The 27,514-nt window shown below is 25.6% G+C and overlaps 3 protein-coding genes and 1 long non-coding RNA gene across 27 annotated transcripts in view; 2 read left to right on the top strand and 2 right to left on the bottom strand.

Annotated features, from left to right (window-relative positions):
• Positions 1 to 795: 795 nt before the first annotated feature.
• On the bottom strand, positions 796 to 7,128 carry LOC107993209 (MATH and LRR domain-containing protein PFE0570w). 2 transcript variants are annotated; one of them, XM_017049521.3, is made up of 5 exons: positions 6,692 to 7,128; positions 4,826 to 6,613; positions 4,544 to 4,752; positions 4,355 to 4,483; positions 796 to 4,245 (listed from the first exon to the last, which is right to left on the bottom strand). In XM_017049521.3, the coding sequence occupies exons 1-5, from the start codon at positions 6,711 to 6,713 to the stop codon at positions 2,338 to 2,340; spliced, it is 4,056 nt and encodes a 1,351-aa protein (XP_016905010.2). In that variant the 5' UTR covers positions 6,714 to 7,128; the 3' UTR covers positions 796 to 2,337. The 2 variants fall into 2 exon arrangements, with proteins under 2 accessions (XP_016905010.2, XP_016905011.2); XM_017049522.3 differs by having other exon boundaries at positions 4,544 to 4,725.
• Positions 945 to 1,974, top strand: LOC107995198 (U1 small nuclear ribonucleoprotein C). The gene has a single exon (XM_017052554.3). It carries the CDS (start codon positions 945 to 947, stop codon positions 1,455 to 1,457), a length of 513 nt encoding a protein of 170 aa, XP_016908043.1. The 3' UTR covers positions 1,458 to 1,974.
• Positions 7,129 to 7,211: 83 nt separating the features above from the next.
• The window catches only part of LOC107993170 (CCR4-NOT transcription complex subunit 6), a 587,279-nt gene continuing 566,976 nt past the window's right edge, over positions 7,212 to 27,514 (top strand). For 15 of the 23 annotated variants that reach the window (XR_009830494.1, XR_009830495.1, XM_062076976.1 and 12 more), the window contains exons 1-3: positions 7,212 to 7,395; positions 8,454 to 8,769; positions 9,042 to 9,217. Coding sequence is in view for 21 of the 23 variants with exons in the window: in XM_062076976.1 (XP_061932960.1) it covers positions 8,462 to 8,769; positions 9,042 to 9,217 (484 nt within the window). In the remaining 2 variants the exon portion in view is untranslated. Of the gene's footprint in view, positions 7,438 to 8,453; positions 8,770 to 9,041; positions 9,218 to 17,533; positions 17,838 to 27,514 lie in introns of those variants that run through there. The other 8 variants (XM_062076969.1, XM_017049443.3, XM_062076968.1 and 5 more) reach the window with 8 other exon arrangements.
• LOC133666403 (uncharacterized) lies at positions 10,336 to 13,265 on the bottom strand. Its single transcript, XR_009830500.1, has 3 exons — positions 12,346 to 13,265; positions 11,704 to 11,849; positions 10,336 to 10,856 (listed from the first exon to the last, which is right to left on the bottom strand). It is a non-coding gene; the product is annotated as an uncharacterized LOC133666403 (long non-coding RNA).

Genomic DNA, 27,514 nt, shown 5'->3' with positions numbered 1-27,514 from the left:
TTGAACTTTCCGTGTAACTCATCTATGTTTTTTATTTACATATTTATCTTGTAATTTTTTATTATGTATACATACATGACAAATGAGATATAAGTAACATAAATATAAACAATATAGGTTAACACAATAAACATATAAATACAATAGGTTATAAATATTAATTATATATAATATTTCAATATTTTTTATTTAACCCAAAACTTTGTATAAAATGCCATAAAAGAAAGGAAATAAAATAAATCATTTAATTTTGTAAATTATTTATATAAATGTTCTTAGAAATCTTAATAAATTTTAAATTAATAAAAAATAGAAATTTTTGTGAAAAAATCTATTTAATTATATATATAAAAAAAATAAAACTTTTAATAAATAAATTTATGAACTTTTAATTCAAAAAACTTATATTTTATATTATGTTGTTTATTTTTATATTACGCAATAAATCCATAAATAAACTAATATATAGATAAGTATACTTTCTATTTCATATTTCAAGATTATGAAACGTTCCTGATTCCCCTAGATTTTGATCACGTGATATTGTTTATGTTCAGTGATTCAATTCAATAAATATAGATATATAGAAATATGAAATATGAAATATATTTTGTTTATATTTGATTATATATGAATAGTTATATTATAACAATGTTTTTACTACTTAATATTGATATAAAATATTAGTAAAAAATAAAAAAAAATTGTCACAGTAATATGTTATTTTATGAGTCGATAGATGGAGCTAAAAGAAAAGATTTTCATATGTAATTTGTTCGTCTAAGTTAAAATTATAATTGAAGTTTGATTATAAAAGACGCATGTATATAACCTATAATTAACCATTAAAATTGAAAAATTAATATAATAATAAAAAATTGTGTAACATATTGTAAAAAAACATACTTTTTATGTTATTTGATTAATATTAATTTAAATGAACCATGCCAAAATATTATTGTGATTATTGTGATACGTATTTAACACATGATTCACCGAGTGTACGAAAAACTCATTGTCAGGGTCGTAAACATAAGGACAATGTTAAATATTTTTATCAAAAATGGATGGAAGAACAAGCACAACATTTAATTGATGCAACAACAGCAGCATTCAAAGCTGGAAAAATTGCTTCTAATCCTTTTGCAGCAAATAAAGGAGCAGCAATTCCACCACCTCCAAATCTTGGTCCACGACCTGGGGTACCACCACAGGGTCCACCAGGTATGATGCCACCTCCAGGCATGCATCCTGGTGGTCCAATGGGTCCTGGAGGTCCAATGATGATGGGACCACATGGACCAATGCCACCTATGATGGGTATGAGACCACCTATGATGGGACCTATGGGACCAATGGGACCAATGATGGGTCCTATGGGACCTATGGGTCCAATGAGGCCTCCAATGAATGGACCACCACCACCTATGGGAGGACCTCCACCGATGAAGAAATAATGAAGAAGATATATAATTTTAACTCTTATTTTAATTATATTAGTATAAATAATTCATCAATTCATTATATATATTAAACAGCATGATATTAACATGTGTATGTACATATGATTCATTAAAAATTTGAATTCCTTTCCATAATACGTAATATATTTTTGGAACATTAAGATACAGAAGATATTAATTCCAAAAACTAAAAATAAAATTAAATATAAATATAATATTAGCATTATTTTTATAATTAATATAATAATTCATTATATATATTAAATAGCATTAAAGCGTTCTATTATAATATAATTATAGGATAAGGAATATAAAATACATATTTATCTAAACAAAATTTTTTTATTTACAAAAAAAAATAGACAAAGATATAATTTATATGTACTAAAGTTTTTTATCTTAATATTTTAAAATATTAAATTATTCTAAATAAAAACTAATATTATAAATGTATTATAATTGAGATTATTATTACTGTCAATTAATAATAAATTCTTAAAATTTATATTTATACCTATTTTAAACTTATTATTTAAATATATAAATTAAGCATTATTGAATAATATTATTGAATTAAAAATATTGTAAGTATAATCTTTAGTAAAAGGTATTTAATCATAAAGATACTAATTTAAATGAGAATACAACTATGATAATTGCATACAATGTAAGGCTTATTGCAGTTTTATTATTTAAAAATGAATTTTATTTTTTATTTAATTATGAATATTAATAATATTAAAGGATATTTGAAAAAAAATTATAAATTTATTTATTTAAAATGCCAATAGATCTTTATTTTATCCATTTAGCATATCAGTATATAATGAAAGCTTTTAATAAAGACTATTATTTCTTATTTTAAAAATAAAGTTTATTGCAAATAATTACAAAATGAACTTACATATTTCCTGTGATCTTTTTCCAAATTTACTAGTCTTATTAAAGTATCAATATGTTCTTGTTTAAGATTTTTATCATTTATTCTTTTCTTAATCTCTTCAACAGCTTTATTCATATATGGTACATTAAATTCAAGAGCTTCATTTATGATTTCATTGGCTTTATTCTCTATAGATGTACCAACATTTACTACTTGATCTTCTATAATATCTGAATTATTTTCAAGATCTAATTTTGCCTTTTTTGCTTTCTTGGATTTTTTCTTTTTGAGAATATTTATTTCAGAATCAATTATATTATCTTGTTGTTGTAAATTACTTGTTTTTACTTTTTCATTATTACTATTCATTATTTCTAAATTTTTCTCTGTATTTCCTGAGGGTTTTATTTTGGCACAAGGTACATTCTTAGATGTCCTTGATGTTACATTAGTACATATAGATTTTTGAAGAGTTATAGGAATTAAATTTGATGAAATAATTTTTAAATCTGATTTTTGTATAGGATTTGTTATTTCATTATTATTTGAGATATTCTGATTATGTGGTAATTGTATAGGCTTATCAGTAGATTCTGTAATATTATTTTCTACATTGTGTATTTTAATAGAAACATTTTCTGCATTATACGTTTGCATCTTATTTACCAGAATATTTTCTACAGAAAGAATAGTAGGTACTTGTTTATCTTTTATTTCAACGTTTTTTGATGAACATGCATCACTATTTTTTGTGATATTACATGTTTTTTTAGAATTATTAAATTTTTGCAAACTTTCTATGAATGATTCATAAAAAGAAAGTTTCTTGTCTTTTGGCTTTTTAGTTTGAATCTTTTTTTTTTCATTTTTAAGTTGTTTTTCTTTCTGTTTATAATGTACTTTAAGAAGACGTTTTAATTCAATATCTGTCAATGCACGAGGTATAAATATTTGATTATAAATAACAATAATATGTAAATATATTCCTATATTTACATCATTGTTTGGTGATTTATCTAAATATCTAATCATTTTTTTTAATTTTTTAAATAATTGATTATAGTTAGGTAATGTATGAAATATTTTTAGCAATTCACTTCGAAGATTTATGATTTTTTTTGAAGTAGAAATGGATATTGCAGAATCTTGAATCTCAGTCATTGATTTCTTTAATTGATCTATTTCAGTACAAAGATGATTAGGATCTTTTAAATTTCTTTTTATTTCACCTATTTCTTGTATCAAAAACTTAAGTAATTTCTTTCTATTACGAGGTAAATTTATATGCATTTTTAGACTCTTATCTTCATCATTAAGTTTAAGCCAAAAAATGAATATTTTTATTATATTTACAGCATTATTTGCTATAGTACGAACTCTTAACATTAGTTCTTTGTTTGAATTATAATATATTTTAATTTCAAATTGAATTATTTTTATTAACTCATCTAAGAAATGTGGAGAAACTCGACCTTTTAAAAGATTTGTTATATGAGAAGGTTGAATTTGTTCACCCAAAAGTTTTCGTTTAATTTCCTCGCCATTAGGCTTTTTCGTATAAAATTTTCCATATGAGTATACAACAAAAGAATTTTCTAGATCATCTTTACCTTCAAGAAATATCATACATTTATTTTTTTTATTAGTTAATGGTATCATGTCTTCATTTTCACGAACAGAAATTTGATTGGTTGTTTGTTCTGATTGACTGGATTTTTCTTCTGGTTTTCCTGTATAATCTGATACAAATGCTGGTGTCGGAAAATGTTGTGACCATCGATATTCATTACATGTAGAAGAATCATGACCTCGCTTCGTGCAATTACAACAATATAATAAGTCTGCAGGTTTCATAACTTCAGATAAATTTTGTGGTATATTTATCTCTGATGTTCGTGTCTATAATATATACAAAAATTAACAAAAATATTAAGACATTTAAATTATAATTGTATAAATTGTATAATTGTATAAAGCATTTATATATAACATTTATATATAAACTCACTGTTTGATGAAATCTTCTCCAAAGATCTGGACATTCAGTTGATTCATGTCCTATAGCATTGCATGTATTACAATATAATACAACACAAGACTCACAAGTTTTTCTAAATGTATTTTGTTTTCTACCGCACTGCAAAGAATTTATATGTTATTATTATAATATAATATATTTTTTATAACATACTTATACCGTGAGACACATTTTTTGAGGACATCGAGTTTCTATATGTCCTTGAATACCACACATATAACATCGAAGAGGTTTGTATGGCTCTGGACAATTATGTTTTTGGTGACCTGGTTGATGACAATTAGTACATTTCATATTCCAATATCTTTTATTTTTTAATAAATTCGGCATCAGGTCTTCATCTAAAATAGCCCAAAGTCTTGGGTCCTCTATAATTTATTTAAAATATAAAACATTCAAAAATAATAAATTTATAAATAAAGTTAATTTTTAATAACTCACTTGACATTTTACTTTGAATTTCTCCTATATCAAAGTTTTCTTGTCCTTGGAATTCATAAAAAGCTTTAAGATCTTGTGACATAGGACGAAAAAAATATTCTGCCCATGAGTCTTCATTAGTTTTATCTTTACTACTATCTTCTTCACAACTTAATTTAGAACGTTTACTTTCACTCGTGGAAGGTTCATTATCATTTTCATGATGTCTTTTTCTATTTGAAATCAATTCTTTGGAATTAACGAAATTTGATACTATTACATCGTTTGCAAAATTATTTAATTCCTTCTTATCTCTTTCATACATAATATTCTTATCATTAATTGTTTTTGATGATGATTGAAAATTAGATTTATTGTCTTTATCATTGTTAGATATGAATAAATCATCAGACTTATTAAAATCTTTAATATAAATTTCTTTTTCATTAGAAGAATTATGTTTCTCACAAGAATTTGTATCTTTATTAAAGTGTTGATCTGATTGAACAATTTTACTCATTTCCATTATTTCTTTTATACTTGAAGCACCTTTCTGTACTTCTGTACAATTAAGTACTATATTTTCTATTGTTGGTGTATCATCAATAAAATCTATGACTGAATTACTATTATCTGAATTCTGATCAATTACAACAGTTTTCTTTTTGGTATTTCCTACCAAATCATTTTTTTTTTCTATAATAAATGAAGATTCTTCATCTATGTCACTATTATCACTTGATGTTTCAGAATTTTCATCTGAATCTTGTAAATTTATGACAGGTGGTTGAGGTTTTGGTGGAATAGGAACTTCTAAAATAGATTCTTCAGAATCACTTTCTGTATCTGACGATAGCAATGTTATTTCTTCTGAATAATTAACTTTCTTTTGTAACTTGTCAGATCTAGTAAGTATTTCATATTTTGTATTTGCTTCTACGTCATTTATAGATTTTGCATGTAACTCTTGTTCAATAATGATTTGCTGCTGATTTTCTTTATTTTCTTTAACACGTTCATTTTCTCTTAAACTTTTTTGTTTTTCTTCTTCTATTTCTTGCAGTCTTTTTTTTAGATTTTCATATTTTTTTAAATACAAATTATTAATAAATGATTTGGAAAATTCATATTTTTTAAAAATGTTATCAATTTTTGTTCCATTATTCATAATTTCATGACATTTCTCATTATTATTTTCAATATTATCTTTTGTAGAATGTAAAGTATCTTGATTTATAATTGTTTCATTATTTAAGCATTGTAAAGGTTTTAATTCTTCTTTAATTTCATTTTCTGATTTTGGTCTTATATTTATATCTTTTTCAATATTATGAATGTTCTGATAATCTGAATTATTTTCATCATGTTCTATTTTATGACATGTTATTACTTGTTCATTATCTTTTAAAGGTTCAATATTTTCTTCTTTCAAAATTTTCACATGAGATATATCTGAATTATTTTTGTTATTTGCATCCTCACATAATGATTGATTAACTTCATTTGTAATGCAAATAGATGTAATATCTGGTTTATTATCTTTTTCTATCAATATTGAATTATTTGCCGATTCATTTATTGGACAAGTTTTTTTATCAGGATCATTTTTTATATGAATATCACTAATTTGACTGCTATTTATATCTTTATGAAGCGTTTTATCATCATTATTAATATCTTCTAATTTAATATTTATTTTTGTATCCACATTCTTTGTATCATTTGAACTATAATAAATTTCAGCATATAATCGTGATTGTAGATCATGATTCATTTCTTCATCTTCGCTATTTTCAGCTTTACAATAATCTGCAAATTTCACATTAATTTATTAAGACTGTTTATTTGCGTGAAATTAATAAAGGTTACATTGGAAAATATTCTTACCTCGAAAGGCATTATATTCCATCTTTATTCATGCACTTGATACGCGTGAAAGTTTTATATTGAGTAAAAGTATATTTTGTAATATAAGTGAAATGAAAAAATCAATGTTCTTAACAAAACATTAATGCATTTTTAACAAAAACACACGTGCCTATCTTCTGTAACATTAACATTATACTTACATACTTTTTCTTTGTATAAAATAGCTGCTATCTAGTAATACAAAGGTAAAGTTCACAATATTTGAAGTAAAATAGTATCTTAATAGTTCCTATAGAGAGCACTTATAGTAATCTTAAATATATACATACACACACATGTATATATATAGTGAAATAGTTTAATAATAAAAGTGTTTATATTCTTTATTTCAATATGAGATTATTATTTTAACTCATTCTTACAATTATTATTAATAAAAAAAATTTAAAAAGTTATGTATATATATTGTGAATATGATATTCATTAAAATCCCTAGATGTGCTCTGTTTAGTACAATTTTAATGTAAGATGATCATTTGGTTGTGTCGGCTGCTTCGGGAAGATTCGGAGGTAACGCGACCAATCACGATCACTTATAGTTTGCGATCAGTGCAGTTGATAAATGGAGGATTTGTGTTTGTCAAGGTAGTTTTGTTTACGCGTAAATTTTCATTCGGTATCAACACATCGTGCGTTTTGTGTGTGCTAAGAGGTAGATGAAGGTGCGTAACAGTTTCCTTCGGGTTTCGTATTAAATTTAAAAGGTAGGGAAACTATCCGGTTAGAGAAATGTATGTTAATGCGAAAATTTGTCGTGCATATGAACTGTTTAGAGATAAAGATTATTCACAAAAAATACATTGCTTTTTACAGCATTACTTAAAAATTATATTAGCATTTCTCATACACTTTTTGTTCAATACGTTCGTAAGAAATAATACGATTATCTTTTGAATATCAAGCACTCAATAATCTGCATTTTTACTTCATAGGTTATGAATGTATTTTCATAGTATTACTAAATGATGTATTTCAAATTGAATAAATTATTCTTAAATAATATAAAACATTTAGTTATAAATGTGAAATAATTTGTATTTCTTCCCTGTAAAAAATATGATTTAGTTATGTTAGAGAATATGAACAAAACAAATAACATGTATGTATAATACTTTGTCTTTTATGAAAATAATTTTACAACTAGTTCAATGATTGTGTATGTAATAAGAAATTATTAGATAATTTATTATATCAATAATCAAACATTAAGCAGTTTTATTCTTAATTATATTATTTATATTATTAAGTAATTTTTTGTAGGTCATAATACTCATAATACTTATGAGGTATTGAAGGATATATATATATATATATTTTTTATAATAAAAAAATTTTGCAGTTAATATGATTATAATTTTGTTTATTTAACATACAAAAATATTATTGTTTATTATTTTAATATTATATTTTATTTATTATTTATATTTTATAATTATATTATAATTTAATTTTTGTAATAAATTATATTTCATATATTGCATATTTTTTTTAGATTAATTAATTATTTAGATTAGATTATATCTTTTAGATTAATTAATCTATTTATAATCTAATAAATTATATTTATATATTAGTACATAATTGCAAATAAATTAGAAGTTTTATCTAAATATTAAAAAAATCTAGTTACGTAATTATATTTATTATAATTTATATATTTCATAGCTAAATAATTATAATATTCGATTCTTTTAAATATTATTTTGATATATCTGTCTAGGATTTAAAATGTCTCGCAATCATAAAGACAAGTATGAAAACTCCAACCCACGGCGTACACATACTTTTATGTCTACGGAGGATGCAAACTCTGGGAAAAAATCTTATTGGCCAGAGTTGGAGATAACAGGCAGTATAAGAAATTTAAGCCCAAATTTATGGCAACTAACTCATCTAACAGCTTTGTATCTCAATGATAATAGTTTACAAAGGATACCATCTGAGATTGGACGTTTAGTCAATTTACGTGCTTTAGATCTCAGTAGCAATAAATTACGCAGTTTACCAGCTGAACTGGGGGACCTCATCTATCTCAGGTATAATTCATATTCGCATTTATATAAATATATATAAATATACTAAATGTATATACACACACATATATATATATATATGTATGTATGTATGTGTTATATATGTATATGTATATATATGCATATATATGTATATGTATATGTATATGTAGTTAATATATATATATATATATATATATGTATATATATATATATGTAATATATATATATATATATATATATATGTATATCTTTTATATTTCTGTATGCTAATTTATATTTTGTTTATCTTTCAGAGAATTGTTATTAAACCAAAATTACCTCCGAGTGTTACCATATGAATTAGGAAAATTGTTTCAATTACAAGTGCTTGGACTTCAAGGTAATCCACTCAGCAAGGAAATATTGGCGTTATATGGAGAACCATCAGGGACTCACAAGCTGCTATCATATATGCTGGACAATTTACAAGGTATGTGATTAAAATATTTGTTTATTTAATGAATTATTTTTAATTTTACAAAAAAATTTAATAATATTAAAGTTTTTTCTGTCATACATTAGTATAATATAATATTATTTGCTATTAACATTTAATGATAAGTATTGTGAGCGATGACATTTTAAAGTCATCGTTGATCGATATTAACCGTTCTTACATTTGAGTAATGTACCGCTAGATGGCTGTATATGTTTACTTCTTTGTAACTTATTAATATAGCGAGTTATAATTATGAAAATATAATATATAATATAAAAATTAAATAGATATATTTGAGATTATTATTGTGATTTATTTTTAAATTTTATGCAAATTAAAAAATATAGTTTAATATAAAATAAGTTATATAAAATGTGATATATTTATTTAAAAATTATAATTATTGAAAACAATTTTCAGTAATGTATCCAATAAGTTAAACAAAAGTAAATAAAAATGCATGATAAAAATCGAAGAATTCTCTTATATGAGGAAATTATATCCAATGAATTAAATAGAATAAATATATTTATTTCAATTCTATTCAATACTATTCAACCAAATATATCATTCATTTTGTAGATATATTTTTTATAATAATAAAAAATTATTCTTAAAAATAATAATTCATTAGTAACCAATAGCTAGTATTGCATGCATCATGTGATCAATTTTATTTATCTCTTGCTTAGATTCGTTGGACAGATTATATACATATATGTAGATTATTTTAATTAGTATGTACGAAATTTGAATAAAAAATTTAGATTTAATTTTATACAAATTATTAATTAATCCATTTATTTTTTTATATATAATTTTTTTATATATAATTTCATATTTAATTTTTAAAGTAATACATAATAAATTATCCTATCATATCAATATAATAATAAAATGCTATTAAATAATATATATTTGATTTTATTAAATACAAAATAGAAATTTTTATTAAAATCTTAAATATCTTTTAATATAATTCTAATTTAATAATTTTAAATTATATTATTTATTCATGTTTGTAATGTTGCTTATTATAATTATTGATCATATTAATAAATGATTTATGATAAACATCATTGTTATCGATTGCAAAATTAACATAAACATTATTATGCGATGATAAAACATTTTATTTAATTTTAGAATTAAAATATTGTTGATACAAAATGATCCATTTGAAAGATCGTAAAAATTTCGCAATATTGATGGAATTTGGAAAAGTTAAAGGCTTATGGGGACCATTTAGTGGCTTGGAGAACACATTAGAGCCTATATAATTTAATTTCTTTCAACTTCGGGGTCAAGTGGGTGTGCCGGGGCGCAGGCGCGTTAGGTTGTGCGAGTGGTTACGTTAGGGAATGCTCGGTGAAACGTGGGGGAATTGCAAAGCGGACCAGAAGGGAAGGCGTTCTTCTATCCATTGTGTTTCACGATTTTTGCCAGTTACCCGATTGCCTGAAAGGTCTCGGCTGTACCATTCCATTTATCCATTGTTCTCCGACTTTTACTATTCGGCACCATAGTACCTATGCCTGTCATTTCCTCTTCCAGAGAATACTACCTCGTCATTATCGTCCTCCACTTTCTTCGCTTCATCTTTCTTTATGTCAAATATCGTTTTTCGTATCTAAAATCATATTAAAAATATAGATATTATTTATTTTTAAAAGGATATTAAAAATTAAAATTTATTTAAATTATTCTCTTAAATATTTATGGATTCGCATCTTTTAATTCTTCGTGTTTGAAATTTGTTTTGTGTCACTTTCATATATACTTATCTATATGTATATATGAAATTTTACTAATAATGATTTTTTCATATTTTACACGATATCAATATTATATCAATTTTATGCAATCTATGTTACCATCCATGTACCATTAATTTAATTCGAGTTATTTATTCGCAAAATATATCTTTTAAGTTGCTATCATATTCCATGAGCAACTTAAAAGTTTACAAATAAAATTTCAATATTCAGAAGAGCTAGCTACTTGGAACTTATAATAAGCTCTATAAAAAAGTTGTAAAAGTAAATTGATTTGTTATTGTTTGCTTTTTAATGTGGTAAAGTTGCTCACTGAATAGGTTATATATAGCTTAAATCCATATTTTGTTTTGTACGATAATGATGAAGTCAAGTTTTTGAAGTAGTTGTTTTCTTATAAATTATTCAAATGTTTTTTTTTTTTAATTAAATTTGTGAATATATTCAAAATTTAACTTAATTTTTTTACTCGATAAAAAATTCTGTATGATTAATATGTATTATACTATAAAAAATATTTAGTACATTTTTATTAGAATATTGCGATAAAGTTTTAAGATTAAATTTTACGTTCAATTTTTCTTAAATATAAATATGTAATTTTATTTTAATTATAAATTATAATAAATATAATTTTATATTTTTACTTTTAATATTCATACATGAACACAGTTATGCAAACTTTATTTATTTTTGACTTACTCAATCTCTTTGATGAGATAAATTGAAGAATTGTGTGTACGTAAATTTCCTTCTTCCGTAATTCTCTGTAACTCATGTGTACCGCAATATCTATATTTGTTTCTCAACAGGAAAATCAAGTTGAAAGTTCTCAGCCTATGATGAAACTTTCGAATAGACATTACAAACAGTCAGAATAATTAGTGCACAAGTAAAGTTAATTATTTTTATTATAATTGATTTCTTATTATTTTAAATTATTATAATATTTTATGATAATAAATATTTCTTTTAAAATATTTATCAAAATTCTTAAAAATTTTTTTGATTTATTTAGACATATTTACATAGTATCATTTAATTAATTTTCAAAAATATATTTTTATTGTGAATAAATTTCAATTTCTCTTTGAACATATTAATTAAATTTTATATCTCGTTAATTATTACTTTAATATTTATTTTTAATTATGAAATAAATTCTTTAAAAATTTACTAATTAAAAAATTAAAATAAAATTTTTAAATTATATCATAAATTTAATACAGGAAGATGTAGAAACATTAGAAAGAACTCTCTTTTGTAATAAAATATGATTTATATCATTATAAATTATTAAAGTTACATAAATTTTTTAAAATTATTGATAAGTTAATAACTTACATGATTAATCCATCTCTATTTCATTTCGTTTCTTTCATTTCGCTAATATTCCCTTTATTCTCTTCATCCTCTTTATCAAGCAATGTTGCTCAAGTTTCAATATTTGTAGTACGTATAGAGGAACACGCACGGAAGATATTCAATTCATAGTGGGGAAATAGAAAGCAGAGAAACGCTTGTCACAAACAAATAAGAAAATGTTCGTTTTAGTCTTTTCGGGAAAAAGAAAACTAGGTCTCGGTGACGCGAGACGAGTGAAAGGGGTCTCTCCCAGTCTGAAAAAAAAAAAAAAGAAGAGGAAAGAAAAAATGTATGCGCGATTCACTAGGTTGCCCGGTGCTACCTCACCCGTATAATTACACGAGGCCTCGGTCTCGGCTCCGTGTAATTGAGGACGATTCTGAGAGGAGAAAGTGAACCGCGGTTTCGTGTGTACAGTGTGCCGAGAGTTCCTATGATTCATTCGTTATTCGGTGTGTACGATGTGTACTCGGTTAGCCATTGAAACACACGAGCTGTGAATCGTGATGACACGCGTTGCGAATTCGTCTCGATACCTTCTTGTCGACTCCGTTATATCTTTCTTGACATCTTTTTTCTCCCTACTGGGGACGCGAACAACACAATGTTTCGAAAAAACACTTCCGGGTTGTATTGAATTTCAAATGAATCGAGATCAAAAAAATATATGGTACATTAATTAATTATATATTTCAGAAACTCTTACAATTCTTAAGAATCTTGAGAGAGAAGTATCTCAAATCCATATTTTTTTATTATACATTTATTCCACAGACAGATAGATTTTGACTGATAGTTGTTTTTTGTTTATTATTTTCTTCAACTGTTTTAATGTTCATTTTTTTAATAGTCCATTAATGGTACAATGACATATAATTTTTTTAAACAAAATATATATATAGCAGCATGGATTAATGTACATTTGGTACATTTAATTTAATTTAATAGTTTGATTTTGAATGTTAAAATATTGGATACAAATTAAATTAGACGAAGCAAAAGCTTAATGTAATCTCATTAATTAAATTATCTTGTGTTATTATGCTTATGGATGGATAAATTTGAATAGATTTGGATGATAGAAATGCAAATATCGTATTTATTTGATTTTTATAGACGTTCCGCGCCTCTGTATTTCGCATCGAATCGCATTTGCTGTGGTTTTTGCGATTCGCTGAACGATTCGGTCGTGGGAAAGCGTGGAGTGTTTTCAGGCGGAAAACTCGTTGCACGTTCCTTGGTGGATACTTCTTTTTGAAAGTTGAACGCTTTTTATTGCCTCCTTCCGGAGGTCGTTCAAAATTACTTCGTTCGTTAAGTTGAAAGGTTCATTTCAAATAAAATTACATCGATTCTCGCTCACGTTACACGCTAACGCGGTTGCTTTTTCAAACTTTGCGTAATGTATCGATCCTGCTCTTCTTGGACGAATAAAAACTGCTTCACAATTAAATCATTGAAATCTTCAAATTGAACGTGATATATATTATACGTTGAGAAAATTATGACTATTCTATAATTTTCAATATTTCTAAAGTAATTTCCAAGCTGCATATTTAAAAAGAAAATCTTATCATAAGTCAAATTTGATTTCAATGGGGATATTACTATATTATAGTTGATAGAATTGAAAAAAAAAATTTTGTTTGACTATATTCCGTAAATTTTTGTATTCATGTTTCATTTAATGAGTCAAGTAATTTTTCTTTGAATTATGAAAATGTCAATATAAGAAATCATTTTATTTTCAAATAATAAAACTTTGTTGATATATTTTATCGAATTTGTCTTATAATTTCATCTTATCAATTTTTCGCATAAACAAGTTAAATTTATAAAAAAATTTATAAAAAAATGTAAAAAAAACTATAATTAACTTTTTTCTATATTATTAAAAAACATTTGTATATATATGTATATAATTTTATAGTGGAATGTATTTTCCAAGAAAAACAATTTTCGTAAAAACATTGTAAAAAAATCTCGCGTGTAATTTTCGGGAATAAATATCGAACGACGCAAAAGTCGATCTATGAGTGTATATATGTATTGTATCGGTTATACCGGTTTGCTTGTAAAAAAAAATTATGTGCTTGGACTTTCCACCCGAGCGATTTGTATAGATCGACGAGTTTGAAAACTGTCCCCTAATAATTTTCATTAAAGTTCGCCATATACAGGATTATGCATCTGCATGCCACGCAATGCAATGGTCACGTTTTATCTCGTCGACGAAAAATGAATCATGAGTTCATTGAACGATAACGAAACGATTAATTCGTTACGTGTACGTTGAATTTCTCTATTCGTCATGGCGTTTCCTTCCGATCATTGGCGGAATCATACGACGACTGTAATAGTGGGATACGTTTCGATAGCAACGCCAACTAGACGCAGGTTGTGTTCACGTTCTCATTCTTGTTCTTGAGTTCCAAGTATACAGTTCACTTTCTACGAGCCACCTGACCCGTGCCACCCAATAGGCTGTCCAAGTACTTTCCTTGCTCGAACTATTATTAACCACGAGTAAATTCGCCGTTAAATCGTTTCACGGAGAGTAACCACTGGCTTGTTTTCTTCGACAACTTATCGCCGTTCTCAAAGCCGCCGACGTCCGTGGTTAAAGGGCATTCGTGCATTTCTTTTTTTTTTTTCTTATTATCGTCGATCACTGATTTCTCGTCATTACTACTCAGTAGTTTTTTTTCTCTCTGGGAATTCATTAATCCAAACTGCTCTTGAAATGTCAATGAATTATTTATATCGAGTTTTTTGCGAATAACGTGTATCGTGAACGATGCAAAAGATGCTCTTTTATTCGATACATTATGAATTGAATTCATCTATTTGCAACTGTGCATTTTTCGATGAAGCGTGAATTGGTAATAGGTACGTGATGTTTCGTGTCCATTTAATCTTTAAATGGTTAAATGGTTATGTCATGTGTTATATATATATATATATATATATATATATATATATATATATATATATATATATATATATATATATCTACTTATGTCAAGATAATTATAATAAGGATAAAAGGATATAATGTATGTGATAATATAATATAATAAAGATAAAGGATTAATATAATAATAATATAATGTAATAATATAATATTATAGCGATGGAAAATTCGTGCCATCATGGAATATATATCAGTAATAACCTATGATATTAATAAAGAATCATATTTGATTCTGATACCAAATTCATTATTATTATAATTTTATAAGAGAAATTTTATGTGATGTAAATAGAATTTAAAAGAAAAAAAAATATAGATTTTTTAAAATAATTTTTTATGTTGTTCAAATATACTTTCGTTTTTATCAGAGATTACTTGGACAATAAAATAAAAGGAACATGTGTCTGACTTAGAACTTGATATTCTTTAATAATGTTCCCTTTCATAATACATAAAATTAACTGTAACTATCAATGATTAATGATGTTAATGATCATTTCTTGTTTTTTATTATTTTTATATTTTCATTTAAAATATTATAATCGTTCTAGACTTCAAACTTCAACATTTTGAAAAATTTTTAAATTTCATTATTTTGAAATTGCTTTTTAAAATTATTTAAAAAATAATGTACTTTTGAAAGAATAATAATTGAAATAATAAATATTTTATAAAATCATTGCACATAGAAAATAAATTGATATATTTATAATTAAATGATTTATTTGTCATTTCATTAAATAAATTATTTATTATTTATTCATTATAACGTAATATTTAATAATTATTCTGAATGATTTATTTCAAAAATAAATTTTCAATTAAAAAATAAATGTTTTTTCCTATCAAAAGAAATCAGTTTTTCCATTTATTATTAACTTATTTAAATAAAAAACAACTTCAATTGAAATGTATTATTTATCGGTAATTCGTGTTATTTAAAATAATTATTTTCGAATTATTATTTGAAATAAATTTCTCTCAGATCTGTTTTAGAATTAAATTTGCATCTTATATTTCATTAAATAAATCAAAAGGAAGAAATTTATAAGATATTTTAATTTTGCTACTTAATTGCAAAATATAAATTCAAATTTGAAAATATATGCATATTGTATTAAAAGTTAATAACTTGTAAATTATAATAATTCATCATTCATTAGCTTTAATCTGCATTTTTCTTTTACTATTGTACTTATCAATTTTTTTTAAATAAACTTTCATAATTTCAATTTCAAAAAAATTTATTTTTATATTTTTTTTCTTATATTAAAAATAACTAAAAATTAATTATAATTTAAATTTAAAATACATTGTTAGAATAGTAAATATTCTCAGATATGCTTAATTTAAATATTAAACTTATTTTACATTTGAATAATCGATCATTGATAATCTAAATTCATATAACGTTTTAATCGTTCTACTATTCGTATTGCTATTTTTATATTAAGATTAAATATTTTTAAAATAACAATATAAGAGACGACCTAATATAATACAATAAAAATAAATACAAGACAAAAATAATTTTCAATAACTGTATTCGAAACTTTTGAAAGAATATGGCATTCAATACTATAAAACAAATCCATTATTCGCTTTCTCTACGATTGTCATATCTTATCCATAAACTGTCACCAACGCCATGCAATTAATGTCGTTCAAATTTTCTCCCGTAATGGAATCGAATGTACGGCCGATTAGCCCGCTTCTGTCGACAACTTTCTCAAACTGGTCACGAGATCTGCTTGCCGTGATGCCGTGCGATCTATAACATCGAATCTATTCTGTTCAACAAATTCTGTTATGTGTATTCCCCGGGTCATATGCGCGCGCACGTGTGCCATGGACATAACCATACGCGATTTCCTGCCTTTCTCTACTAGCCCAGCGAACCCGGCAAACGAAGCGAATCAAACGATAAGGCATTCACTTGACATACACACTCCCGTACCAAAGACGCGAATGTGGGCAGTGGGCAGCACCTATTATAAACGAGACTCCTTATCTCTGAGAACTAACCGGCACCGCTCTTTCCCACGTTTTGTTGCTCTTGCGATCAGAGAGGGCGTTTTCTTCGTACTGCACGAACAACACCGAAAGATAGCTTGAATTTTCGTATCAAACTTAACACCACGCGAAGTTTCTCTCATTACCATTTCTCTTTTCTTGGAATCTTTCTGATTTCAGCTTTAGAACCGACCACCAGTTTTGCGTGCCACCGATTCTTTTATCGTCTCGGTGAAGTTTAACGAGGGGCTTTTCTTTCTCGGCGTTTTTTAACCGCGACTCGACCCGTGGATACCTCCTTTCGATTCTTCCGCAAGAATCGCTTAGACGACGATTATTTTTTGTATTAAAGAAGATTTGAACGTTACGTAATTTGTCAGATTTAAATGTTTTAGATTTAGTAATTTAAATAGTAGATTTAGTAATGTTAGATTTCAATTTTATATATAATGTATACGTTGAAATAAATTGTTTAATTGCGATGGAGTTTTATTTAACCCTTATGTCCATACCCAAAACATCATTCAAGTTTTGATTTCATAATTTTTCAGTGAAAAAATAACATTAGATTTAATAATCCGAATTAATAACAGATATGTCAAATAACAGCGATTCGATTGCGGTTTGAAAATCTTTTAATGGGAAATTTAAAGTTTAAAATCTTAAAATAACTGGGTATTGATATAAGGGTTGAAATATTCGTATTTAAGTAGCAAGGCTTGACATAATTTATAGTTTTTAAAAAATATTAATTATTTTTATTCAATTAAAATTTTTTTAATTTTTATAAGAATTTTATGACATGTTAAGTATTACCATCTTTTTTATCGATATTTATTATATATTCTCGGATCACAATGATATAAAATTACTAGGAAATGCAAAAAAAAGAGGGAAATAGAAAATTAATTTTTTATCTAATTTTTTTAAAATAAATTTTTTTCGATTAATGAAGAAAGTAGATCGTTGGGAATTAAGATTCTGAAAATAATATTCGCAAATTCATTAATTTCATTTCTTCGTATGTATGTGCATATATTGTAACGTAATTTTATTCATGCTAGGTTATAAATGAGATATCTTTCTATGATGTAATATCGTTTATCTGAGCTTCATTTGTTATAACGAAATTTTAGATAGTGCTCGATTAACTGAAATCCTACTGATTGAATCCACTTATCTAAACATTCGTGCTGTTTGAACGAGAAATCATAGGTAATGGAGGAATCGCAAATTATATGAACTCTAGTTATATGAACTGACCCTCGGTGATTCCAGATATGTAACTAGTTCTGCTGTGTATAGTACGTGATAAATGAAATATTTCGTTCATTTTCCAATATTTAGAATTCAATTTTATAAAAGAAAAATAAAAGAAATTAATTTATACAAATTTATTCTACGTTTAATTTTATTTCTTCTTATTATAAATTATGCGTAAAATATTTCAAATTTTGATGAGAACATGTTGACGAACGATGTTGATTCATGAGATATCTATTCAAAGGGTCGTATGAGTGATATTGCATTGCGAGATACGTTGTTTAAATGTAAATACGACAGAGTTAAAAGACTTTTTAGTATGTAAGCGAATAAGTAACAGATTATTATAAAAATAAAAATATCGGTGTAATTATTAAAGATATAAAAAATTTATCGTTAGCTATTTAAATATAAATTCAATACAATTACAATATAATTTTAATAATAAAGTCTTTTGAAATCGGAAGAATATTGAAATATTCAGCGAATTATTTCAGTTATCACGTATATAAATCAGAGTTATTATGCTGATCCAAATTTTTCCAATAAAAAGCGTAGCAATAGAAGTATTGAATAATTTATTAGGACATTGAACATGGATATTAAACGAAATTTTTTTCTATAACACGTTGATCTTCCTTTAATAATTGAGATGTCGATTCGATGGAATTTAATCGATTCCATTCTGTACGCTTGTAAAATGAACTTTATCAAGAAATTGCAGCATCGGCAAAGGTGAATATGAAAAATGTATGTATGTAGTTCAGTTTTACGAAGGGACATATTTAAATTCCTTTGTCTGCGCGTCCTGTTCATTTAAAGAGGCGCACAGAGATAAAGTATTTCAGACGAAACTTAAGTGCACTTCTGTATTTAAACCCAGACGAGGTTGTATCGGTGATGGAAAATAATGCTGACTGTAAGGTGTACACGAATGAATTTGCACGGGTGCAAGTTTCTCGCAGACCGTTCGGTTCAATTAAGCCGCGATGAAAAACCTTTGAAATCCAGCTTCCATTCGAGTTATTTTTTCTTTCTTTCTTTCTTTCTTTTTTTATGCAGATTTTTTTCTAGCAATTGAAATTGCTCAAATAGTGGTTCGATAAAAATGGGAAATGGCCTTCGTCTGCTTAATTTTAATCGTTAAAAAAAATATTCTTTGTTTCTTTTAATACTTTTTGTTTTGTTGATTTAACTCCGTTATTTAATTAGTTGTACATTATTGTTTCGATTGATTTATTATATCTTTCTCTAGATAAAGTATTCTACGTAGTATTTTCTTTATTTTTAAAAATATTTTATTATTAGAAAATTTACAATATATTAACTTTTAACAAATTGGCCAATTCATCAGTCATACTGAATAGCATAAAAATAATTTTATAAGAAGTAAAATTTATTTTTTTTTAATATTCAATAAATCAGTTTTATAAATATTGCTACTATTTTTATTATAAATATTTTTTTTTATAAATTTATCCAAAATTTAATTTATTCTTTTCTTTGATAAAATGAAAAGATGTCGATTATTAAAAATTAAATTTTATTAATTTTAATTTTTAAATTGAGGAAATCTATTCTTTTTGAAGATAAAAAATCAGATCAGATTTATTTTTTCTAGCAAAAATAAAATAATAAAAATTATACTTTTTTTAATACATATGTTGAACATATGCTAAAATTAAAATATGCTAAAAGTGCTAAAATACTTGAATTGGAAAAGATTTTTAGAATTTAAGACAGAATTTATTTAGAAGAGTAATTTTAAAAAAGTTTAAATTAGGATAATGTCGGGAGAAATAAATCTTCTTTTTAAAATTTGAATTATGTCAATTAACGGAGAAGATTTAAAGACTTAAAGACTTTATAATTTGACGTTTTTACCTTAATTATTCCAAATTTTTTTTTTTTTTTTGATCTTCATATTTTATGCAATTTTCATATAATGATTAAGATGAATTATGAAATCGAATATTTCATTCTCACAATTATTTCATCTATTTTCTTTGTTATATTATAATCTGTCCAACATATTCTTTCTCATATTAATTTTTACTGTTATTTTTTTCCAAGAATCAATTCGTACGTATCTGATTCAGATTTAATCAACCCTTCGTCTATTCATTTAAAATATTTTAAATCGATATTTTATACAGAAAAACACAATAAAATATTATGTATATTTCATGAAGATGAAATTTTTAAACAAATTTTATAATTCAAGAGAGAAATAAGAAATTTTTGTGTCCAATTGAAATTAATAAAACGAATACTTATATGTTACGTAAGTACAATTTAATTAAATAAATTTTTATTTACAATTACGATGTAAATTAATTATTTTCAAATTATTTCAAATATTTTCAAATTATGTATATAGGATTCATCCATTTCTAAAGCTTTGGAATAATTGAGGAATGTAATTAACTATTCTCATTGATTATCTTGATCAGATGCGAATGAATTATAGGTTCGAAGTTAATTTACATGTGAAGATACATAAAAAATACAAAAAAAAATTTTATCAATTTAAATCTTCATTTCTGAGAAAATCGAGATTGAACATATATGGTTAAGAGATAATTATGTATTCGTATATCCGACGAATTTTAAAATTCAATTTATTCGAAAATTAGTTTTTAAATAACAAATTTTATTTTACATTTTTCGCTTATCTCCATATGTAAAATAATCTTCTACGAATAATTTATTCACATCAAATCAAGAATTAATTAAATTTATTTAAACTGGAAAAGTTTTCAAATTTGATTTACTTGAAAACGAAAGAGTTGTATTCTTTTCTTTTGATCTATTTTTGCATGAAAATCGTCTCATCGATTTCATTTTGAAACATTCCATATCAGGAAATGTTGTTTTTTCAAATAAAATTTTAACCATATGTAGTTATTTTAAAATATCATATAATGAAACTTCTATATTCGTTCGTCTCTATATTTGCCAAAAATTTCTTAATATATCGTTTGTTCTCTGCCATAAGTTTTCAATAATTTCTATAAAATAAATTTTTATATTGATTCGATTCGAGGCTAAAAACTAATTATTTCTTTTTTTCATTAATTTTTCAAGTACACAAATATTCTCGAATAGAAGATATTCTTTGATTCATTCTATATTTTCACGACGAATATAAAAATTCCGATTCTATATAAATATGATTATCTTTTTTTCGATGATTATCTACTTTCATTGTTTCTCTTTCTATATTTATAAGAATTATTAAACGTGAAATTTTGCTTTTTTTAATTGTAGTAAATAATAGAAAATATACAGTGTTTTATAAGTTTTTTTATATTATAAATTTTAAAATTATTAGTGTTACATAAAAATTTTCAATTTATATACTATAATATAACGAATACAGAAAAAAAAAGTGTTGAAATATTCACATTAAAAATGATAATAAAAATTATCTTTTTTCTTTTCTTGCAGTTCAGTGATATATATACATACGATGAACTTGCAATTAATTTTCAATAGCATTAAACGATCTAACGATCATCGCTAATGAATATAAAAGAAATTATGTAAAAGTTATATTAATTATATAAATATATATATGAAATTATTATATACAATATTTTATGAAATGAATTACTAAGAGAATTATTTTATTCGTCGTATAATTAGAACATTAATCATATTTCTTTTAATGTGGCCAACTTAAATTATATTGGCGACACGAAATTAATTAACTATTATATATCTACAAAAATTTATTCAAAAAATTAAATTGTTGATAATTAAATTAAAAAGAATAATCAAAATTTGAAATAAATTTCCTTATTTCTCACTATATCCTCTCTCTCTCTCTCTCAGATCGGACGTTTCATTCAATTTAAAATTATTTTAACAAATCTTTACGCGTTAAAATTCTAATGAAAGAACACGCTGTTTAATCAAATGATATCTTTTTTCACCTGTATATAATTTTGAATTAAGAAATTGTTAATTAAATTTTAATTTAAATTTTAACACCATCCCAAATTCACATTCGAATAAATTCTAATTACAGATGCATTATACGTCGCATTATCAATGGATTCGGCAATGTATAATCTAAAATGTAGATCAAACGTAGCTATGATAGTGGCCATAATATATATCGAAGACACGCGATTACCTTTAGTATTCGCTAACGCCTGTAAATAACGATCGATTATCAGAGTAATCAAGCATCATTTGTAACTATCGATTAAGCAAGTTCTCGAATCGGCCGTCAGGACACGAGGCGAGGACAAACACGAGTTACATAGGGTTGAGAAAGCGAGGCGAAACCTCATTTATAATCTGCGCTCCCTACTGAAGCGATTTTACGACGCTTTGACAGAGTTTCACCTGTCACGCTAACGGCTTGTCAAGCAACAAGATCGCTCTTCCAGTCTTACAATCGAACTTTCATACCTCTGCCGAATTTCCTGCACGAGGGATCATTGTTCTTACGCGATCTAGAAATCTTGGAATAATGCACGTAACGATTTTATTATAATAGCAAGTTCATATTCTTAAGTGATTGTGATATTATAGGGATCTTGGTGATATTTTTAGCATCATTTTTTAGAGCATATAATAGATAGAGAAATATAAGTATAATAATAATTTTGTGCAGAAAGTCACAAAATGAATTTTATTTATTACGTTTAATTTAGATTTACGTAAAAGATTTTCTTTGATAATTCGAATCGATCAATTCCATTGATCCGTGCTTTCTCGAATTTTTCTTCGTGGATTTCAATCGTAAGTAGTTTTTAAAATTAGTTTAATCTGAGTTCACTCTATGTCTTCTAATATCCTTTCCGTTCATAACCTAATTTATATTTAATCTAACTTAAACGAGAACTTTTCGTACAAAAACATATAATATTTCGAATTTGAAAATTAGATTTTCCTTTTCATGCTTAATACCTAAAAACATATTATTACAAGATTTATCAGATCGGTAGAAATCGAAAATTATTTATCGAATTAGTCACGACAGAGAAATAGTAACGAGCAAAAAATGTAGCAAGTTAGGTAATGTAACAAGGGAAATTGTAGAAACGAAACAACTGAAAGGGAAAGAAGAAAAAAAAGTGATCGTTAATTTTTATTAGGTTTATTTTACGTAATACGCTTTGAATACAATTTACTATTTTTTTCCTTTTTCTCTTTTCCTTTTTTCTATTTTTATTGTTAGGCAAATATTTATTAAATTATATATTTCATATACGTGACCAATAAAAGTTGCATGTTCTATTTTTCTGATGAACGAAAAAACAATCAACAGGATTGAAATAAAGAATCCAGCTAGAATTATGATAATGGAAGTTGGAAAGAAATTACGTTGTAGAGATAGAAAATTACATTTAAAAATAATAATAATTAATCTGGAATTCTATGATATTAAAAACTAATTTTTTCCATAAATGGTGATTGTATTACATAGATACTACGATAATCATAAATTAAAATAAAATTTAAAAATTTAATAATAGTTAAAAAATTAAAGAAAAATTAATAACGTGGGTTGTTTTATTATTTTATTTAAAAATTAAATTACATTTTTAAACAGAATATTAAATTCCAAATATCTTGAAACGAGTATTTTTCGAATTATCACAAGGATAAAAATTATTGGAATTTCTTTTCGATTATCGATTATTTTTGAATTCGTTTCATTCGTTTCAAATTTTTAAATTTCCCGAATTTTTTGAAAATTCTGCAAAAATTCCAGATTACTTATTGGCGATATATTTTTAATCTTTAAAGCTCCGTGTTAAATTATTATCTGAAAATTATAAAGCTGATATGTATTTGTTCTATTTTATTATATTGAAATCAAAGTTACCGATATTAAACTAATATAAGTTGTTACAGTGTTACAACGTACTGTTTTAACTTATATTAGCTAGATACAATATTGTTCGTTAAAATCATGTTAGATAGATTTTGATCATAAGTCGATAAATCTCAAAATCATCGTTCAAAATCATCTTATAAATTGAAAACTTCAATCTGTAAAATGAATGGAAATTTTATTTGTAAATTGTAAATTAATATATAAAAGAAAATTGAGATGCAAATTCAAAACAATAATTTTATTGTTAATCTTTATTGAAAAAATATTTATACAGGATATTCGAGCAGAGGATGATTTCATATTTAGATGAAAATAAAAAAAAATAAAAATTTATCATTAAAGTTTTTATATTTGAGAAAATCGAAATTAATCATTCACACTCAAAAAGTCGTACAATCGGAAAATTTTAAAATTGAATTTTTTTAAAAATTAATTTTCAGAAAGAATGAAAAGAATTATTAAACATTTTTCGTTTCGATCCGGTTGTATCACGAATAATGGGACACCTTGTATATATTTCGCAATTAAAATACTTGTACAGGTGTGTACAGTTAATTATCATAAAAAAAAAAAAAGAACTTAATCCAGGATTAAATTTAATATTCTTTCTTCGCCGCAACACGAAGCAAATTAAATTATATACTTCGTACTATCTATTCTTTTGACAATGATTGAAATAATGAGACATTAATAAAGAGAAATTAAGGATCTATTAAAAATATCACAGTTTTATGTAATTTTCATAACTCGAATCGAGGTTAGTTAGCGATGTCGTTCATTTATCGCGTTGAAGCCACATAAAAAACGGCTGCATCCCGTTCTCGATTAAAATTTACGAGAGACTTCTGCCTCGCGTTGCAGTTGCATCGATTTACCCGTTCTTTACTGTTCGAAGAGTGCTTTTTATCCCCGTGCACTGATTGCGCTACAACATCGGGAATACGGTTTACGGAACATTCCTTTCTTTTCCATCGAGCCGTTCTTCCTAGCTTTAGAGCAGCGCGCCAATAATAATATTCGTATTTAACTGCATCGATTCCTGCGAAATTAATTATCAATTAATGGCCGCTTGTCTGGATATTCGTGATACGACAGCGATTAGCTTCATTTACGAAAGAAAAAGGGAAAAATCTCTTTTCACGTATAACGTAATACAAGTAATGGCAAAGAAGGAAGAAGGATGTAACGAGTCATCGTTTAAATATTATTTGCTCGTATTTAGCTTAATTAAAATGGAGAGGAAAATAGGCATCCGTCGCGGCTATTTTTTTCCCGGGTGGACGTTAATTGAATTGTCGAAGATTATACCGTGCATAGTGATTAAACAATGAATATTAACATGGACGTTATTAAATTCTGCTAATAACGTCCCTAAGAGATTTTAATCTTCGGTTTAATTGTACGTGTTGCGCTGTAAATGGTACGGTGAAGTCGAGGATATTATATGGAAGTAGCGCAGAATACAGGTAAAATGTTAATATTCGGTAAAGGTAAATCGAACGTAAGGTTGATGATTCAAGAGGGACGAACATTGGTTGGTTGAATTGGATCGTAAATCACTCGTGGCTGTAGAATGTTGCAATTGTAGAAAATAAGGCTGTGTTCGAACGCCCACGCGATTTGAATCGATGACTTCTTTTGCAGTTTATAGAAATTGGAAAGTTTGTAACAGAGATATTTCAATTTTTGTTTCCTTTCGAAAAACGAGCAAATTTCTTTGTTTTTCCATTCAAACAGATTTTAATCCATTAAAATTACAAATAAATCTCATATAATTACGTTTATTATATACTTACAATATTTCGTGCTTGGAAATCGATAAATTCTCTAGAGAAAAATAATTTTTATACCGTAAATGAACGGTATCGAATATAAAGAATAAGAATATAAAATAATATCATGTAAGAATAAATAATAAAATTATTAATATATTACGTACACATAACATCGTAAATTATTTTATTTTATAGTGGTAAAATTGAAAACTTTTCTCTATTTATGATTCTCAATTTCTTCTTAAATCACCAAAATCAACTTTCACAAATTCTAGTACATTGAAATATTATATTTGTATATGTACATAAAAATTGTTATACGTTAAAAATTAATAACATTTAATTTAAAAAATTCATTGCTTTCTAAGAGATTTGGATTATTCGTAATTAAAGTTATATGTGATAAGGAAAATTTTTATACATATGTTGAAAATCCTATATTCCTATCCAAACACATTCTGATACCGTAAATAATAAGCTATTCAAAATCGCCATGTTAGAATCAATCATATTATGATAATCGTTATATATTGATTATCATATAATCACAAACTTACCTCGTGATTTCAAATTGAACAAAGATTGTTTCCCTTAAAACCTCTGTTCCTTTCAAGATTAGATTAAGATATTTCGATAAATTTTAACAAAAAGAAAAAAAAAAGAACGAAAGAAAAAAATATCTGGTATCCTTGGAAGTTCTTTCTGTCAAACACGCAGCGAAACCATTGGTTTTGCAATATCATAAATTGTATCGGACATCAGTCGAAAAGTAACGCGAGACCTGTTTTTTCTCAGTAGCTGACAAAATCGTGATAACGAATGGGACGGGTGTTATCAATCACGATAAATTTCCGGCCGCGTGCTATCCTAAAAATTTATCGGTAATTTCGTATCTCGTTTTACGAGGCTAACGCGTATCTCATCGGTTGTTTCGTTTTTCCACCTGTCCCTCTTCCCCTTCTCCTCCTCCTCCTGCCTCCCCCTCTCTTTTTATGGACACACTTTCGCCCCTCCCCCGCTTCCCTTCACCTTTCTCCTCGGCCAATTCCACTGGCGTGACGCGAATCGATAATCAGCGATCGGCAACAAAGCTGTCTCCCGCGCACGTTTCGGCTAAGATGAATATTCATTTTTCTCTCTCTCGCTCCCTTCGTGCGTGTCATCCCGGATATGGCACCGATCACCTTTATCACGATTTCGATGAATCGATTGAAATTTCAGTCGCGAAATTATTGTTGCCGAACGACGAAACTTGGCCTCGTTTAT

This window comes from Apis cerana, linkage group LG7 (assembly GCF_029169275.1).
Source record: "Apis cerana isolate GH-2021 linkage group LG7, AcerK_1.0, whole genome shotgun sequence".
Classification (NCBI taxonomy): domain Eukaryota; kingdom Metazoa; phylum Arthropoda; class Insecta; order Hymenoptera; family Apidae; genus Apis; species Apis cerana.
This window is presented reverse-complemented; position numbering and strand designations above follow the sequence as displayed.

Excerpts from the sequence above, each read along its gene's own strand:
- LOC107995198 (XM_017052554.3), top strand. The coding sequence starts at position 945 with ATGCCAAAATATTATTGTGATTATTGTGATACGTATTTAACACATGAT.
- LOC107993209 (XM_017049521.3), bottom strand. The coding sequence starts at position 6,713 with ATGGAATATAATGCCTTTCGAG. Across the intron at positions 4,753-4,825 it reads AATTCAAAGTAAAATGTCAA|AGGACCCAAGACTTTGGGCT; the intron begins GTGAGTTATTAA and ends AATAAATTATAG. Across the intron at positions 4,484-4,543 it reads CTCAAAAAATGTGTCTCACG|TGCGGTAGAAAACAAAATAC; the intron begins GTATAAGTATGT and ends AATTCTTTGCAG.